Raw genomic sequence first — 19,934 nt, forward strand, 5'->3', positions numbered from 1 at the left:
TTTTCTTTTTTTTGAGACAGAGTCTTGCTCTGTCGTCTAGGCTGGAGTGCAGTGGCACGATCTCAGCTCACTGCAATGTCTGCCTCCTGGGTTCTAGCAATTCTCTTGCCTCAGCCTCCCGAGTAGCTGGGATTACAGGCGTATGCCACCACACCGGAATAATTGTTGGTTTTTTTTTTTTTTGAGACGGGGTTTTGCTCTTGTCGCCCAGGCTGGAGTGCCATGGCGCAATCTCAGCTCACTGCAACCTTCACCTCCAAGGTTCAAGCAATTCTCGCGCCTCAGCCTCCTGAGTAGCTGGGACTACAGGCGCCTGCCACCATGCCTGGCTAATTTTTTTTTGTATTTTTAGTAGAGATGGGGTTTCACCATGTTGGCCAGGCAGGTCTTGAACTCCTGACCTCAAGTGATCCACGTGGCTTGGCCTCCCAAAGTGCTGGGATTACAGGTGTGAGCCACCATACCTGGCCATGTTCCTTGGTTCTCCACATATAGTCAAAGGTATTATGTAGAGAGTCACTAAACTGCTTGCCTCTCATGAGCGGTGAATCAGGAGTGTCAAATGCATTTATTTTGCATAACTCTAAACAGTTCATGTCAAGAACTATCAGTGTTCTCCATACTATTAGAATTAGAGCCCTTAGCATTTTGGGGTCTTATCATATTAAGCAGCTAACCCCAGAAACCCAAAACCAACAAAAGAACTCCATCCTTAATATTCTGTTCCTCTAGAACCACTCCTGGTACCAAAATCTGTATTAGTCACAGGTCTCTAGCGGGACAGAACTAATAGGATACACACACACACACACACACACACATGCACACACATGAATATATATAAAGGGAAATTTATTAAGTAGTGTTAACTCACACGATTACAAGGTCCCACAATAGGCCGTCTGCAAGCTGAGGAGCAATGAAGACAGTCCGAGTCCCAAAGCTGAGAGCTTGGAGTCCGATGTTCAAGAGCAGGAAGCATCCAGCACAGGAGAAAGATGTAGGCTGGGAGGTTAAACCAGTCTAGTTTTTTCACATTTTTCTGTCTGCTTTATGTGCTGGCAATTGATTAGATGGTGCCCACAAATTAAGGGTGGGTCTGCCATTCCCAGCCCAATGACTCAAATGTTAATCTCCGTTGGCAACACCCTCACAGACACACCTAGGATCAATACTTTGCATTCTTCAATCAAGTTGACACAGTATTAACCACCACAATACCCAAGTCAAGATCTAGAATATGTCCAGCACCTCAAGTGCTTTACTGAATTTGCATTTTAAATCAGTTGCTTAAAGTGGGAGACCATTACTGAGCTCTGGTTAAAGACTGGTTTGGTGGCTCCAAAAATCTGGGCTATTGACTATGGTTTGTACAGTTAGGTAGAGTGGGCTTCCTGTGAGCCAACTTACATCTGGGATGCCAATCCTTCATCTTTCCTTGGAGATTGTTCACATTGCCAGATCCTCAGGTCCTCCCACAAGTTCACAGCAAACGCTGTTTTATTGTTTATTGCTTATTTGCATGAAAAATATCGAACATCTTTTTTTTAAATTTTATTTTACTTTAAGTTCTGGGATACGTGTGCTGAACGTGCAGGTTTGTTACGTAGGTATACATGTGCCATGGTGGTTTGCTGCACCTATCAACCCCATCATCTAGGTTTTCAAACATATTTTTTAAAATCAAACTCTACCTAAGAGAATAGAAAAATACACCCAAAGTACCTATCACTCAGCTTCAGCAGTAAATCCTTAGCTAATCATGTTTAATTTTTGTCCCCTACACTGCTTCCCTCCTCCACCAGACTACTTTGAAGTCAATTCCAATATAATATTTCTTCCTGAAAATATTTCAGAATGTCTCTACAAAGAATAAGGAGTCTAATTAAGCTAAAGAGCTTCTGCACAGCAAAAGAAACTATCACCAGAGTGAACAGACAGCCTATAGAATGGGAGAAAATTTTTGCAATCTATCCATCTGACAAAAATCTAATATCCAGAATCTATAAGGAACTTAAATTTACAAGAAAAGAGCAAACAACTCCATTAAAAAGTGGGCAAAGGACATAAACAGACACTTCTCGAAAGAAGAGAAATACAAATCAAAACCAAAATGAAATACCATCTCATGCCAGTCAGAATGGTGATTATTAAAAAGTCAAGAAACAACAGATGCTGGAGAGGATGTGGAGAAATAGGAATGCTTTTACACTGTTGGTGGGAATGTAAATTAGTTCAACCATTGTGGAAGACGGTGTGGTGATTCCTCAAAGACCAGACCCAGAAATACCATTTGACCCAGCAATCCTATTACTGGGTATATACCCAAAGGAATATAAATCATTCTATTATAAAGATACATGCACATGTATGTTCACTGAAGCACTATTCATAACAGCAAAGACATGGAATCAACCCAAATGTCCATCAATGATAGACTGGATAAAGAAAATGTGGTATATATATGCTATGGAATACTATGCAGCCATAAAAAGGAATGAGGTCATGTCCTTTGCAGGGACGTGGATGGAGCTGGAAGCCATTATCCTCAGCAAACTGACACAGGAACAGAAAACCAAACACCACGTGTTCTCACTTGCAAGTGAGAGCTGAACAATGAGAACACAGGGAGGGGAACAACACACACTGGAGCCTGTCGGTGGGAGTGGGGGGAGAGAGAGCATCACGATAAATAGCTAATGCATGTGATGCTTGATACCTAGGTGATGGGTTGGTTGGTGCAGCAAACCATCATGGCACACGTTTACCTATGTAACAAGACTGTATGTCGTGCACATGTATACTGGAACTTAAAATAAAATTAAATTAAAAGAAAAAAGAATAAGGAGCCAGGTGCAGTAGCTCATGCCTGTAATCCCAGCACTTTGGAAGGCCAAGGTAGGTGGATTACTTGGGCCCAGGAGTTTGAGACCAGCCTGACAATATAGTGAGGCCCCATCTTTACAAAAAGTAAAAAAAAAAAAAAAAAAAAAAGAAAAGAAAAATTAGCCAGGTGTAGTGTTGCACACCTGTAGTCCCAGCTACTTGGAGGCTGAGGTGGGAGGATCAGTTGAGCCCAGGAAGTTGAGGTTGCCATGCCACTGCACTCCAGCCTGGGTGACAGAGTGAGACCTTGTCTCAGAAAAAAAAAAAAAAAAAAAAGAAAGAAAAAAAGAATGAAAAAAGAATAAGAACTGTTCCTAGCAATGGCTTTTGAGCCAAAGGAAAATTACAGAAAATCTTTAATTTTATATGGGTCAAGTAGCCATTCTAGATTTTGGTTTTATTCATTCATCAATTTAAATTGGTAAATAAAGATGGTATATATTTATGATGTACAACATGATATTTTGAAATATGTATACATTGTGGAAAGGCTAAATCAAGCCAATCAACATGTGCATTATCTCACATACTTACTATTTTGTAGTGAGAAAATTTAATATCTATTCTCTTAGCAATTTTCAAATACAGAATGTTATTAACTATAGTTAATACTTAGTAGACAATAGTTAATTGTCACCATGTTGTACAACATATCTTTTTAGCTTATTCCTCCTGTTTATTGAAATTTTGTATCCTGTGACCACTCCTGGTAACCACCATTCTACTCACTGCTCTTATGAGTTCAGCTTTTATATATTCCACATATAAGTGAGATCGTGTGGTATTTGTCTTTCTATACCTGACTTATTTCACTTATGGCTTTTTTGTCATTAATCCTACTAAGTTTTCTTGGCTACCCAGCAGTCCTTGACAAATCATTTACTAGGAAGATGATACCCTCATTTGCAGTGAAAACTGTCAATGAGTTTTCTATATCCAAAGCAGTTTATTTAATTCAGCTAATGATAAATCACCAGGTATCTGAACGCTCTCAGCCATTTCACTCTTCTCAGTGCCCTGACCACTCTAATCTCCAGGTATGCTGGCCCTAGGAGAGGGATGCTCTTAGTTAAACCAGAGAAAGGATAACTCTGTGTAATTCATAATATTCATTCTAAGGATGGTAAGAAGCATGATAGCAATAACATATGCTATAACTACAATCTATGAAGCTATCCCTATGGTTAGAGAGGAAAATTTCCCCAATTATATTCAATATCACAAATTTTCATGTGTAATATAAAGTTTTCAGCCTAAACATTAGTGGAAAAACTAGTAGAATCGAATAAAGTCTGTAGTTTATACTATTGTGCAATTCTTAATTTCTTAGTTTTAACAAATGTACCATGATTATATTAGACATTAGAGGAAGCTGAGAGAAGGGTATATGGAAACTCTCTACTGTCTTTGCAACTTTTCTGTAAATCTAATACTATTCCAACACAAAAAATGTATTTTAAAAAGCACTTGATTCCTACCTCTCACCATATACAAAATGATTCATCAACCTAAATGTAAGAGCTAAAACTATAAAAGTCCTAGAGGAAACACAGGAGTGAATCTTTGTGACCGTGAATTAGGCAATGGTTTCTTAGATATGACACCAAAAGCACAAGCAACCAAAGGAAAAATAGATAAAATAGACTTCATCAAATTAAAGTTTTGTGTTTCAAAGCACACCATTAAGAAAGTAAAAAGACAACTCATGGAATAGTAGAAAATATTTGCAAAATTTGCAAAGAAGACATTTATGCAGCCAAAAAACACATGAAAAAATGCTCATCATCACTGGCCATCAGAGAAATGCAAATCAAAACCACAGTGAGATACCATCTCACACCAGTTAGAATGGCCATCATTAAAAAGTCAGGAAACAACAGGTGCTGGAGAGGATGTGGAGAAATAGGAACACTTTTACACTGTTAGTGGGACTGTAAACTAGTTCAACCATTGTGGAAGACAGTGTGGCGATTCCTCAGGGATCTAGAACTAGAAATACCATTTGACCCAGCCATCCCATTACTGGGTATATACCCAAAGGACTATAAATCATGCTGCTATAAAGACACATGCACACGTATGTTTATTGCAGCACTATTCACAATAGCAAAGAATTGGAACCAACCCAAATGTCCAACAACGATAGACTGGATTAAGAAAATGTGGCACATATACACCATGGAATACTATGCAGCCATAAAAAATGATGAGTTCATGTCCTTTGTAGGGACATGGATGAAACTGGAAAACATCATTCTCAGTAAACTATCGCAAGGACAAAAAACCAAACACTGCATGTTCTCACTTATAGGTGGGAATTGAACAATGAGAACTCATGGACACAGGAAGGGGAACATCACACTCCAGGGACTGTTGTGGGGTGGGGGGGAGGGGGGAGGGACAGCATCAGGAGATATACCTAATGCTAAATGACGAGTTAATGGGTGAAGCAAAACAACATGGCACATGGATACATATGTAACAAACCTGCACATTGTGCACATGTACCCTAAAACCTAAAGTATAATAATAAAAAATAAAAAATAAAAAAATTTGCAAATAATATATCTAATAAAGGATTTGTATGCAGAATATATAAATAACTCTTACAATTAAGCAATAAAAAGCAAATAACCCAATTTTTTAAATGGGCAAAGGATTTAAGTAGACATTTTCCAAAGAATATATATGAAGGGTCAATAAGTATATGAAAAGATGCTCAACACCATTAGTCATTAGGAAAATGTAGATCAAAATCACAGTGAGATTCCACTTCATACCCACTAGATTGGTTAAAATAAAAAAAGACATAAAGTGTTTTGCCTGATTTAATCACTCTACATTGTAAACATATATCAAAACATCACATTGTACCTTATAAACATATATAATAGTTATTTTTCAATTAAAAATAAAATTAAATAATATTAAAAAAACAAAACAAAAAATAATAAGTATTGATGAAGATGTGGAGAAATTGGAACCCTTATCATACATTGCTGGTGGGATTGTAAAATACTCCAGACACTCAAAACAGTTTGGCAATTCCTCAAAATGTTAAACATGGAATTATTGGCCGGGCGCGGTGGCTCATGCCTGTAATCCCAGCACTTTGGGAGGCCAAGGCGGGCGGATCGCGAGGTCAGGAGATTGAAACCATCCTGGCTAACACGGTGAAGCCCCGTCTCTACTAAAAATACAAAAAATTAGCCAGGCGTGGTGGCGGGCGCCTGTAGTCCCAGCTACTCGGGAGGCTGAGGTAGGAAAATGGCATGAACCCAGGAGGCGGAGCTTGCAGGGAGCCGAGATAGCGCCACTGCACTCCAGCCTGGGCGATAGAGCGAGACTCCATCTACAAAAAAAACAAAACAAAACAAAACAAAAAACCCATGGAATTATTATATGACCCAGCAATTCTACTCCTAGATATATGCCCAACAGAATTGAAAACCTATGTCCACATGAAAACATGTACATAAATGTTCATTGCAGCATCATTCATCACAGGAAAGAAATGACAACAGACTAAATCTTCATTAACTGATGATTATATTAACAAAATGAGGTATACCCATATGATAGAATATTATTCAGCAAATAAAAAGAAAAAAACAATGAAGCACTAATAGATGCTACAACATGGATGAGCCTCAAAAAATTATGCTAAGTGAAGCACACATGGAAAGTCACATATTCTGTGATTCATTTATATGAAATGTCCAGAATAGGCAAATACATAGAAATAGAAAGTAGAATAATGGTTGCCAGGGGCTGAGAAGAGGAAATGGTAAGTAGTTGCTAGTGAGTATTAGGTTTCTTTTATCATGATTAAAATACTCTGAAATTAATGGTGATGGTTGTACAACCCTGTGCTGTATTACACAACTGTATAGTTTAAAAGGCTGAATTTTATAATGTGTGAATTATATCGCAATAAAGCCATCGTTTCAAAAATGTACTCAGAGTACTTGTTGGCACAGAGTAAGTACTATGTTTCCAAATATTCACTGCCCTCTCCCTGGGATGTCTTAGCATGTGACTTACCTTAGCCAATGAAATGTGCCTCTCGCTGTGCGTGGTGGCTCACGCCTGTAATTCCAGCACTTTGGGAGGCCGAGACGGGTGGATCACGAGGTCAGGAGTTCGAGACCAGCCTGGCCAACATAGTTAAACCCTGTCTCTACTAAAAATACACACACACACACAATTAGCCGGGCATGGTGATGCACTCCTACAGTCCCAGCTACGCGAGAGGCTGAGGCAGGAAAATCGCTTGAACACTCAACAATGTTCAAAATAGAAGTAGCATCATCAGCCTGGGTCCTAGAGTAAAAACAGCGTAGAGCAGAGCCACAGCCAGCATTTGACGGACACACAGCATGAGTGAGAACTGATGTAAACCACTGAGATTTTAGAGTATTTGTTAACACAGCAAAATCCTGCCTATCCTGACTAATGCAGGATATTGCTGTATAATAATAACTACTATTATCATTACCACTACTAGCAATCAGAAAGTAGAGATTGTTGTGCAATCACCTCAAACAATACTTCCAATGTGCCACACATGGCAAACATGTGGAGATACCATGCGGACAGAGGACGCAGGTGAGAAGTCAAGTCAGAAGGAACATTCACATCAATAACTACTTACCCAGCAGCCTGTACTGGTTCTGGGGAATTCAGAGATGCCATGCACAATCTTTCTCGGGGAACTCAGCTAACAACAGCAGCTACTGTTGATTGAACACTTACTATGTGCCAAACCCTTTAGGCTCCAGTACACGCATTGTCGCCAGTCTCACCAAAGAGCAGTTTGGTGATGAACAAGAAACGTCTCCAATTTTCACCCACAAATAAACAATTCTATTTTAGAGAAATTAGTGAAGCAAATGAAAGGTTGTGGGATCCGTTTAAAATAGCTGCAGAGTGTCAGTGGCTGTGAGCCAGACCAAACAGCACACCTTCCCACACACCCTACTTGGGCCTGTGATTACTCAAATCCCAGCACTGGCCTAGGGAGCTGCCCGCCAGGAACATCCCTCCACAGCACAACTAGAAGGCAGCTTGCCAGAAAAGGGCAGAGCTGGACCTGCCTTCAGCCTCTGAATAGACTAAGAGTTAACAGGTGGAAATGCATGAAATTGTTCTTTAAAAATTTGTGCTTAACATCATGACTCCCATGCTTTGATTTTCTACCACTTCACCTGGCAGTTTGCTTTTGTAGTTCTGGCACTAATTCAGCCGGGCCAAGGGAGCTGGGAGAGGGAAATGGCTCACAGACTCCTGGGAAGCCAAAGCTTGACCTTAAGTGTATTTGGTGGTAATGAGGCTGCAGAGACAAATATTCATTCCTGTGCTAAACGTTTTAAAACTCTCTCTTTGTAAATGGAGCATGGCTAGTCTAATTCTACACTCCAGTGACAGGCACAAGAACAGATGCTGGACCTTGAGACATACAAAAGTGACAAAGCAGGCTGATGAATAAGATGTCATCTCTTCTACCCACGACGAAGTCATCCTGGTTGAGGTTAGGCAGGGACACACAAAATTGTGCCTTGAATGTAGAAGTACAGCAAGCACCAATGGGGTGCATCTGTTCCTGTCCTGGGACAGGAAGGGCATAGGTGACACCAGAGACTAGGAAAGCCTCTGCTGGAGGGGAAGAGCCCCTTGGTGGGGGGAAGAGACAAGGCTTGACTGGTTTGCTGTGGAGGGGGTGGTGTGCAATGGCTGCCATCCCGCCCTCTGAGGCAGAGGCAGGGAACAGTTAGGAGCTCCCAGGTGCATCTCAACTGCCAGAGCATCTCAGCCTTGGAGTCTCTCATGTGTACAGTATGCGTTTCCTTTAAAAAAAAAATCAGAGAAACAACATCCTTAAAGCCAACCAGTTTCTCTCCACCTGACCCTGCTTTCTCCTGTAACTGAGGACAGCCTCAGAGAAGACACTATGTGGTCTCTGAAAAGGTGGCCAACTGTAGGCAACAGGGGAGTGAGGACACAGCAGCCTTCTGATCTCACCGTGGACACAGTAGTGAACTGAGAGTCAGTTCAGGAGGATTTAAAAAGGTTCTCCAGGCCTGGTTTAAGATGCTCCATTTTCAGATATTCTTGGTAAAATCTGGAGTGCAGGAGAGATGCAGCTATAAACCCAGTTAGGTGACATCAGCAGGTCACTCCTGAGCAGGTCATAGGGTAGGAGAGAATGGGGCGTGGTACATAAAGGTTATGGCAGGGTCACGGGCACCATCCTGTATACAGGGTGGGGAATGGGCAGGGAGGGGGTAGGGATGCAAAGTAAGCCCCTCCCCCAAGTTGGATATAACCCCTGAATTCCCATGGCAGTGCATCTGTTCTCCTGTATCTCTTGCCGCATGCATGAGGGTAGGAGTTGGTCTGGTTCATCTTTGCTTCCTCAACAGTGACTGATCTGTGCCTTGTGCCAAAGCAATATTGTGTAACTAGAGGACTCTAGAGCTAGGCTGGCTGCATTGGAATCCTGGACTTTCTACTGACATTTGTATTTCACAGATGTTATCTCGTTTCAATAATGAAGACATTGAGGTAAAATGACTTCTTCAGTTATTCATGCATTCATTCAACAAATATTTATTGAGAGCCGAGGCACTGCTGGGATAGAGATAAAAATCTCTGCACTCATAAAGCTTGCATTCTAGTGTGAGGAGATAAACAATAAACCAACAAATATGTAAAATGGGTAGGATGTCAGACTGTAATCACTGCTATGGAGAAAAGTAAAGCTAGGAAGAGGCTTTTTCAACGGAAGGATCAGAAAAGGCCTCCTGTGCAGGTTGAGCAGAGACCTGGTGGAGTTGGGGAGCTGCCTTGTATTTAGCTGAGCATCCTAGGAAGGGCAGGGTCCTGATGGGAGTCTGGTGTGTCCATGGATCAGCAAGGAGGTCATAATGTTTTGTTATTTGTCCAGGATTAATCAATACAAAGCTTGAGTCCCAGTCTAGTGCTCTAGTGCTATAATTTTACGCCTGAACATTTTCTTATTTCATGGGTGCTGCAAATTTTATAACCGCAGGTTTTACTTTTTTTCCTTCTAAATATCTTTATTTGAATATCTTTAGTAAATAAGTTGACTTTAAGTTCTTTATTTCTTTTGAGATGGGGTTTTGCTGTGTTGCTCAGGCTGGTCTTGAACTCCTGGGCTCAAGTGATCCTCCTGTCTCGGCCTTCCAAAGTGTTGGGATTACAGGCATGAGCCACCATGCCTGGCTGATGCTAAATTCTTAACATGCCTAGTATTTTTTTTTTTTTTTATAATTTTAGCCATTTTTACATGTACAACTCAGTGGCATTAAGTACAATCAATGTCATGTAGCCATGACCACTATCCTTCTCCAAAACTTTTCCAACATTCCAAACAAAAGTTCTGTATCCATTAAGCTGTAACTCTCTTCCTTCACCTCCATTGCTGGGTAATGTCTACTCTATTTCTATCTCTATGAATTTGCCTGTTCTAGATATTATTTCACTTAGCATGTTTTCAAGGTTCATCTATTTTGTAGCATTATAATTTTACTTTTTTATGGCTGAATAGTATTCCATTGTATATGTAGTATATATCACATTTTACTTACCCATTCACCCGTTGGTCATATGGGTTGTTCCCACATTTTGGCTGTCATGAGTAATGCTGCTGTGAACATTGATGTACAAGTATCTGAGTTACTGCTTTGAGTATAAGTCTAGAAGTGGAATTGCTGGGTTACATGGTAATTCTACAATTAACATTTTTAAAGACCACTGAACTGTTTCTCACAGAGGCTACACCATTTTCCACTCCCAGCAGCAATCTACAAGGGTTCCAGTTTTTCCACATCTTTTGCCGACGGTTTTCCTTTTTTCTTTTTTGAGCTCCCGGGTTTTCACAGGGCATATTTTCATTTTTTAAATGGCCATCCTAATAGGTGTGTGAAACGGTACGTCGTTGTGGTTCAGATACTACTTTTTTCACTGACTACTGGAAATAGAGGCCAATTTGTGATGCATCTTTAATAGGGGTGTATATATATATGTGTGTGTATATAAATATATATATATACATATAATTTTTTTTTTTAAGCGACTGGGGCTTGCCATCTTGCCCAGGCTGGTCTCCAACTCCTGGCCTCAAGGGATCCTCCCATGTCATCTTCCCCAAGTGTTGGGATTACAGGCATGAATCATGGTACCTGGCTGTTGTGTGTGTGTGTGTGTGTGTGTGTGTGTGTGTGTGTATAGTTTTTGTTCTTGTATTTTACAAACCTTTGTGTCAAAGGCTGACTTTCAATAGATTGCAGTGAGGGAGCTGCTCTGCCCCATGTACAAAACCCCAAATGACGTATATATTTTTATGTTTGGCCCGAGTGGCTCTTTTTATGACCCAATTCTAAATTTATAGCAGTGGTTCTCAACTAGCAGTGATTTTCATTCTCTGTCCTTCCTGCTGGTGACATTTGACGATGTCTGGAGACATTTTGGGTTGTCCCAACTAAAGGAGGGGGTGCTACTGGCATCTACTGGGTAGAGGCCAGGGATGCTGCAAAACATCCTACAATGTACAGGAGAGCTTTCCAAAACAGAATTATTTGGCTACTTCCAAATGTCAGTGCCAAGGTGGAGACTCCCTGGATTACAGCTTGTCATATTTCAGGTATCTTCAAAACGTGTCTTAATTCCTGTTGGGAATAAAGCAGAATATATAGTAAGCTCTTGCTTGTGAACTAAATGACATTAACATTGTGATAAAAATGCAGGAGGTATAACTTTCCTTTTATGATAGTATCTATAGGTGTATTCAAACTATATATAATTGAATGTATTTATTGAATTAGTTGCAGTTGCTAATAACCTAAAGTACAATGTGAGATGAAAATACTGCTATTGATATTTCCAAAAAATTACCATGTTCCTGAAGGAAACAAACCTAGACATCTTTCACTAAAGATGGTCTTTCATTAAGTTAAAAAATATTTACTGGGCCGGGCGTGGTGGCTCATGACTGAAATCCCAGCACTTTGGGAGGCCGAGGCGGACAGATCACCTGAGGTCGGGAGTTCAAGACCAACCTGACCAACATGGAGAAACCCCGTCTCTACTAAAAATACGAAATAGCCGGGTGTGGTGGCGCATTCTTGTAATCCCAGCTACTCAGGAGGCTGAGGCAGGAGAATCACTTGAACCCGGGAGGCGGAGGTTGCAGTGAGCCAAGATCGTGCCATTGCATCCCAGCCTGGGCAACAAGAGTGAAACTCCGTCTCAAAAAATAAAAAAAAAATTCACTGAATGCAATCACGTGCCAGATTCTTTGTTTAGCACTAAAAATATGTGGGTGGATCAGGTGGATGTAGTCCCTGCACCTTCGCAGCACAAACTTCGCTAATGAACATTTCACATCAGGCCAACCTTTTTTTTTTTTTTTTTTTGGACACAGAGTCTTGCTCTGTCGCCCAGGCTGAAGTGCAGTAGTGTGATCATGGCTCACTACAACCTCCACCTCCCGGGTTCAAGCGATTCTTCTGCCTCAGCCTCCTGAGTAGCTGTGACTACAGGCATGCACCACCACGCCTGGCTAATTTTTGTGTTTTTAGTAGAGACAGGGTTTCACCATGTTGGCCAGGCTGCTCTCGAACTTCCGAGCTCAAGTGATCTGCCCGCCTCAGCCTCCAAAAGTACTGGGATTATAGGTGTGAGCCATTGCACCCCACCCATTCGTTAACAGTGTTTTGATGCCCCTCCTCTTTTAAAGTTGAAAAGCTGAAGGAAACAGAAATTCTTATAAAATGGAAAACTTTAATTGTTTAAAGCAAAGGCACAAGTAAACATTTCAGGTTATCATACAATGTTACAATAAAAAATTCCAACAGTAAAATGAAACACATTATAACTTTGCTTCTTGGTAGTATACTGAATGTTATTATTCTATCATCTCCTCTTTGGAGTAAAAAGAAGGGATAGGCAGATCAATGGATGTGATGTAAAAACTTGGATCATAAATCGCATTCACTATACCTTTAACCAGAAATTAAATTTCAGTAGAATTAAATTTTTAAAACTTAGTTTTGTTAATAATAGAGCAGCAGTAACTTTCAAGCTAAAACTCATTGTTTTAGTAAGTAAATAATTGATTTCATGAAATGTTCGCTGTCAATGTCTGGTATGTTAATATACATTAATCAAGCTGGTCATGAAACAGTTTTACCAAAATATAATTCATATACTTATTTTACTTTAAACCTGAATATTACAGTGTATTATATAAAAGATAAATGAGAATAAGGAACTAAGTTATTTCTTATGATGTCAGAAATAATATACTTAAAAAGGTGTAGACCTTATTTTCAATCAAAGGCACTATCTGGAGAGTTAACAAGCTGCATCATGTTCAGAGTTGAGAAAAAGTTTTTCTCCTTCCCAAGTAACTGGCTGATTAGTTGAAACCTGACATCTCAGTTAGCAAACACTGAATACCTAGTATCTAGCCAAAAAACAAACAAACAAACAAAAAAGACGGTGGGGGTAGAACTTGTGTAAAGTTACATCTTTGACTTCTTTTCCCAGGAAGAAATTTTTTTTTTTTTTTTTTAAGAGACAAGGTCTTGCCATGTTGCCCAGGTTGGAGTGCAGTGGTTATTCTTTCACAGGCGTGATCATTACACACTACAGCCCCAAACTCCTGTACTCTAGTGATCCTCCTGCCTCAGCCTCTTGAGTAGCTGGGACTATAGGAGTGTGCCAATTTTTAAAAAGGCTGTTGAAGTGTTTTCTTGATCTAAAAGTGTCTGTTTCATTAATTCAATGCAATTTCCATTTTATTCACATCACTTGTATCCTCTACTCGCAGCTTGTTAACCCAGGATGGCAATGACACCAGGAAGGTAATTATCCCAAGGGAGCAAGCTTTCTTATTATGAGTCATTTCATTCACTTTTCTCCCCTGAATATTACTCTAAGTGTTTAACTTAATAACATTTAAATATCACAAAATGTCAGTGATTAAATAAAATTCATCAAGAGAACATTGTTCAATGCTTCAAAGTCTTGAACAACATGCTTACATTAATTTGAACGAAAAGGAGTCAAACCAGGGCATAATATCCTATTGCATCCTAAAGGCCTGGGAGATTTTAAACTCTTCTAAGGTGTATTTGAATCAGATCTTCAAAGAAAAGAGTGTTATTTCTAGTTTTTTGTTGTCCAAATTACAAGAGTTTCAACGGATTAAGGTTTCCTTACCATGATTCTTTAAACACCTAATTCCTAATCAGAAATGGTACTTAAGAATATCAAAGTTTAGAATTCAAACATGATTCTAGAAAATTTCTTATCTTAAAGTCAAACTATAACCTTTATTCAATAAAGCATACCCTTAAAGGTCTGTGATGCATGCTTTAAAGAACAGTGATGGGATTCTGGAGTTCTTTCCTTTCTTTCTCCTTCTCCAAAGATACAGATCTCTTTCTACAGTTTTCTATGGAATAAGAGACTTCATCATATAAAATGGCTGGCATGTTTTCCCTTTTGAATAGTTCTGAGTATAAGATCCACCATGAAATTTCATGTTTCCAAATCATAAGCTTAATAGCAAAAGCAAACAATTTGACCTACCACTGAGCTAAATTGAAGAAGAAAAACCTGCATTTTAGAGTATCTGTTATCAAGGGTTAGCAAACCTTTTCTGTAAAGGATCAGATAAATATTTTAGGCTACCTGGGCCATATGGTCTCCCTTGCAATGACTCAACTCTGCTACTGTAGCACAAAGCAGCCATACACAATATTTAAAAGGGTGAGCATGGGTGTGCCCCAATAAAACTTTACTTATGGACACTGCAATTTGAATTTCATATAATTTTCATGTGACACAAAATATCAGTCTTTGGAATTTTTTTCCCCAACTATTTAAAAAAGTAAAAACTGTCAGCTGACTGGAATAGCTTGTAGGCTGCAGTTTGCTGACCCCTGGTCTAGATCATTCAGATTTCTTGATGTGAGGGTCCAAGCAATAATGTGGCCATGCATCATCTCACTTCACTTGGACACTGATAGCTTTCTGGGCTGATAGTACAGAACTCCGAACAAAAATCCCCAAAAGCACAAGACAATCCTACGAGTAAGCAGTATCTACACTCACAGACTGTGTAGAGCTTGTAAGTGTTGATACTCATATATCTATCTGTATATATATTCAGGAAACATTTAAATCAAATTCATTTAAATTACAACGTCAAAAAAGCAGGGAATTGCCAGGTGTGGTGGCTTACGTCTAGTAATCCCAGCACTTTGGGAGGTCAAAGCGGGTGGATCACCTGAGGTCAGAAGTTTGAGATCAGCCTGGCCAACATAGCAAAACCCCATCTCTACTAAAAATATAAAAATTAGCCAGTTGTGGTGGCGTGCACCTGTAGTCCCAGCTACTTGGGAGCTGAGGCAGGAGAATTGCTTGAACCCGGGAGGTGGAGGTTGCAGCGAGCCAAGATCGTACCACTGCATTCCAGCCTGGGTTACAGAGTGAGACTTCATCTCAAAAAACAAAAATAAAAACAAAACAGAGAATTGAGAAATTCTTCAGCTGAACCTTTTCAAAAGCTTTAGTGTTAGGGAGATCTAGGTTAAAATCTTGGCTCTTGCTGGGCGCAGTAGCTCGCACCTGTAACCGCCACACTTTGGGAGACTGAGGCAGGAGGACCACTTGAGGCCAGGAGTTCAAGACCAGCCTGGACAACACAGTGAGACACTTGTCTCTATATTTAAAAAAATCTTGGCTCTGCTACTTACTAGCTTGTAACCACGGATAAGTTATTTAACCACCAGAATTTAGCCTGGTGTTAAGGACAGACACAGGGGTATGTTTTCAATTTCATTTCTCAGGCAAGCAAATAGCTACAAAAACCTTGCTGGAAAGCCTAGTCCACAATGTACCTGAAGGCTTAACTCCTAGTTTTTGACAGAAAACTACTTTTATCTCTTCTACTCTATTTCATAATTATTTTTGCCGCATGCAACATACTGTGCAAAACTGTGCCTCCATACATACTGAATTCTACTTTTCTCTTCCAAGGCTTTTTCCATAGGTTAACAAAATGTTTTTTTCATAGGCTAACAAAAATGAGAGTAGAAAGTACCCAGTCAACATATTCATGTCGTCTTTCCATAGTGCAAGTATAATTTGGGTGTTTTCTCTATCAGTGACAGGCATCCTGTTCTCTAGGAAATAATATCTAAATGATATAGGAAAAACTGGTAGGAAAGGATTCTTATGGCTTTATCTATAGAACAAAAACTAGAGATTCTGAAGATCATGTTAATAGATTATTTGTAGATATAATTGCTATGTTTCTTGGACCTTAGCCCATTGCTTAAATTATATTCAGTAGAATATTAGCACTAATATGTGCTATAACCTCTTCAGTCATGAAAAATTTAGTAGTTACATACACATGAAATAAAAGATTCCACCAATAGTGTTTTTGAACAGGCATCAGTTATGAATCTGCTAGTGTTGAATGCTAGGCAAAATACTAAAGCTCTTAAAACATTAGTGTTTTATTTTTAACTTTTAACCTATTATTTACAGAAGTCCTGTTAGATGCTGAAAGCAGTCATTGTGCAACATGTATGTTCTTCATATAAAATGATGTTCAATGTTAGGTGGTACAGATTTATAAATATGTACAAATAAACAGTATGTCTGTAGTTAACCTACTACTCTAGTAACCAACACATGGAAGCATCATATGCACATAAAAGTTAAACATTAAAGCAAAACTTAAAACTCTCAAAACAGATAATCATGAATTTGTGTTTATGAAATTCATAGAATAAAGGCTTTGTGTGTGGGGACTTCCAGTGGCCCACCAATAATTTTCATGAAAAAATAAAAATAATAATAAAAAACCTCCCAGACACAAACACACAAGGTAGGCTGGGTGCAGTGGCCCACGCCTGTAATCCCAGCACTTTGGGAGGCTGAGGTGGGTGGATCACTTGAGGTCAGGAGTTCGAGACCAGCCCAGCCAACATGGTGAAACCCCATCTCTACTAAAAATACAAAAAATTAGCCAGGCGTAGTGGTATACACCTATAGTCCCAGGTACTCGGGAGGCTGAGGCAGGAAAATTGCTTGAACCTAGGAGGCAGAGGTTGCAGTAAGCTGAGATCACACCACAGCACTCCAGCCTAGGTGACAGAGTGAATCTCCGTCTTAAAAAAAAAAACAATAAAAAAAACAAAACACAAGGTAAATCAGATGTATGTCTTGGTCAAATGTCTGTAGACAGCCACCTTGAGAACAAATTGATAAACATAAATACACAATTTGCTCACTGAGCATAAAATATTGCACAAGACCAGTTTTGTCTGAAGAAAATTCAATTTTCCATAGTTTTGAACTTCAGAATGGTTCCCACATATAGATATAGTTGCATTTTCTAAACAAGAAACATTAATATTCATAATACTGTTAGAACCTTGTTTTACACATTAACCATATACCAGTCTACTTTATGGCAATGGTAAATCAGTGGTAAAGATTTGGCAAAGATAAAAAGGCAGATAAGACTGTAAAATATATATATATATATATATATGTACATATGAAACAAACTATTTCCAAAAAGCCCTAATCATATGATAACTGATCCCTTAAATAAATCCATAGTCTAGGTCACAGTGACGGTCAGACAGTGGTTGAATACGACTCTCTTCTTCTCGGGGGCTGCTCCTTTTGAACCACTTGGTTGCCCTCTCTGGTCTCCAGCACACTGTCTTCTGTTTCGCTCTCACTACCATCTGCCACTGCGGGGTCCAAAGACATCGAGCCAGATTTTCCGTGCAAAGGAAAACCAACACCAGTTTCCTGTAAGGAATTATCTATAAAATCTTCATCGGAGGAATGGAATGATTCATCATCTCCTATTAAATGGTTGACAATGTGGATTCCATCAAAAGGAGGTTGGCCTGAGAAGCCCCTCTGGCCTTTTAGGCACCTGAGCTGTTAAAACAAAATCCAAGTTAATATAGTCAAATGGGGGAAACACACACACGCCAAAAAGCAAACATTCCATGTTTAAGGAAGAAGATGCCTTATTATTTTTCTATTTACAGGTATAATCATAGTTACTAATTTTTGAGTGCCTTCTATGTGTTATATAATGGGCTTATAATTATTTTTATTTTTTTTGAGACAGGTCTCAGTCTCATTTTGTCACCCAGGCTGGAGTGCAGTGGTGTGATCTTGGCTCACTGCAACTTCTGCCTTCCAGGCTTAAGCAATTCTCCCACCTCAGCCTCCTGAGTAGCTGGGACTACAGGCATGTGCCACCATGCCTGGCTAATTTTTTTTTATTTTTTGTAGACACGGGGTTTCACCATGTTGCCCAGGCTGGTCTCAAACTCCTGGGCTCAAGCAATCTGCCTGCCTCAGTCTCCCAAAGTGTTGGGATTACAAGTGTGAGCCACCACACCTGGCCTGTAACTTATTTTAATTGAATCATAACAACCGTCCTATGTGATAGATTTTAGTATTTACTTTTCTCATTCTACAGATCAGGAAATGGAGACTCAGGAAGAGTAACTTGCTAAGGACATATATAGCTAGTAGCAAAGTTTAGATTCAAACTAAATCTTCATTATACTAGAGATAATATAATGGACTCCATGTACCCATCACCTAATTTCAACAAGTAACACCCATCATGGACAATCTTTTTACATTACACCCCTCTTGTTCCTGGATAATTTTGAGGTAAACCCCAGACACCCTATCAGTTTATCTGTAAATATTTTGCTGGTATTTCTAGAAGGTATGAACTTAAAAACCATACTATCACACACACTATCTTGAGAGAATGTCTCCATAGTTCTGTAAATGATGAAAATGATTTATAAATCATTAAAACTTTGCTAAGAGTCTCCATCCTGTTATAATAGCCCAAAGGCCAGCATATCACTGTCACTCACAGTGGGGGAGGAATGCTGCTTCCCACTCATGAGGTTTCCTTCTGCATGGGGGGAGTGCCAGTCGGGTATAACATTTCTGCCTTCTCTCCCCAACTCCCCCTGGGGAGAAGGTGGGGCTTCTCTTAGTGGGGAGGAGGACAGAGGAATGGTATGCCTTACTCATCTCTTCCCTTTCTTCCCATCCTTTAGAACAAGGCTCTAGTCCTCAATCCCTGGAGTTTTACAGCACAAGACCCTCACATGAGGAGGCTTAAGGAGGTCAAAAGCTACCTGTTACTGGGTGGGCAAGTCTGACTAATTCTAGAGTTTAGTATTGAAAAAACTGTGCCACATTTAAATCTAAACCACATTTTCCAAAACCAGTTTTATCAGAATTAAAACTGATTTATTTTCATCGTCTGCCACTTTTCTGCTCAAGTTTCCTCAAACTCCCAAACCCACAACCATGCTAGTACCAATTCTACTCACACACAATTAAGTCATCAGCTCTGCCCTCAAGGGTTTATGTTTTAAATATGAAGTTTGATTTTGACATTCTGTCACTTATTTCATTTCTCTCATGCACCATGAATTTTCTCCTACAATAAAGTGGAAGAGTAAAAAACCAAAACCAAAAACAAGAATTAGCTACCAAATATCTACTCTGACTATTAAGAATCTTGCTAAAATATGCTCCACGTCTCCTACCCTCATCCTTGTTTCTCAGGGACAAACTCCTAGTCACAATCTTTCAATTCTTTAGATAAAGGCAATGTGAAATATTCAGGAAATATTACATACACTTTCAAAACTAACGGTTCTGAGAATAAAGACATTACAGCCTCACCATAATACCTCCCAGCTTTCCTGAAAGACTTCCAGGAAGAAGTGAAGAAACCTCAGCACTTCCCTGCTTGTATATGACAACAAGAATCAGCAGGGATGCAGGGACTCAGAACAATGATGTCTGGCCCAAGCAGACCTTCAACTATATTCCTGTGCCCTAGACCAAGTGGACAAATTTATAGTGAGGTACAATGTAATTTAAATAATACCATTCTCCTTGGCCGAACAGAGGGATCTATACTTGGAGTTGAA

General features: G+C 39.6%; 1 protein-coding gene across 4 annotated transcripts in view; it reads right to left on the bottom strand.

Moving 5' to 3' along the window:
• Positions 1-12,670: 12,670 nt before the first annotated feature.
• Positions 12,671-19,934, bottom strand: part of EVI5 (ecotropic viral integration site 5) — a 294,360-nt gene continuing 287,096 nt past the window's right edge. For all 4 annotated transcript variants that reach the window (XM_063625474.1, XM_063625476.1, XM_063625477.1 and 1 more), the window contains one exon: positions 12,671-17,889. In XM_063625474.1, the coding sequence (XP_063481544.1) occupies positions 17,575-17,889 (315 nt within the window). In that variant the 3' untranslated portion in view covers positions 12,671-17,574. The remainder of the gene's footprint in view (positions 17,890-19,934) is intronic.

This window comes from Symphalangus syndactylus, chromosome 12, assembly GCF_028878055.3.
Source record: "Symphalangus syndactylus isolate Jambi chromosome 12, NHGRI_mSymSyn1-v2.1_pri, whole genome shotgun sequence".
Lineage (NCBI taxonomy): Eukaryota > Metazoa > Chordata > Mammalia > Primates > Hylobatidae > Symphalangus > Symphalangus syndactylus.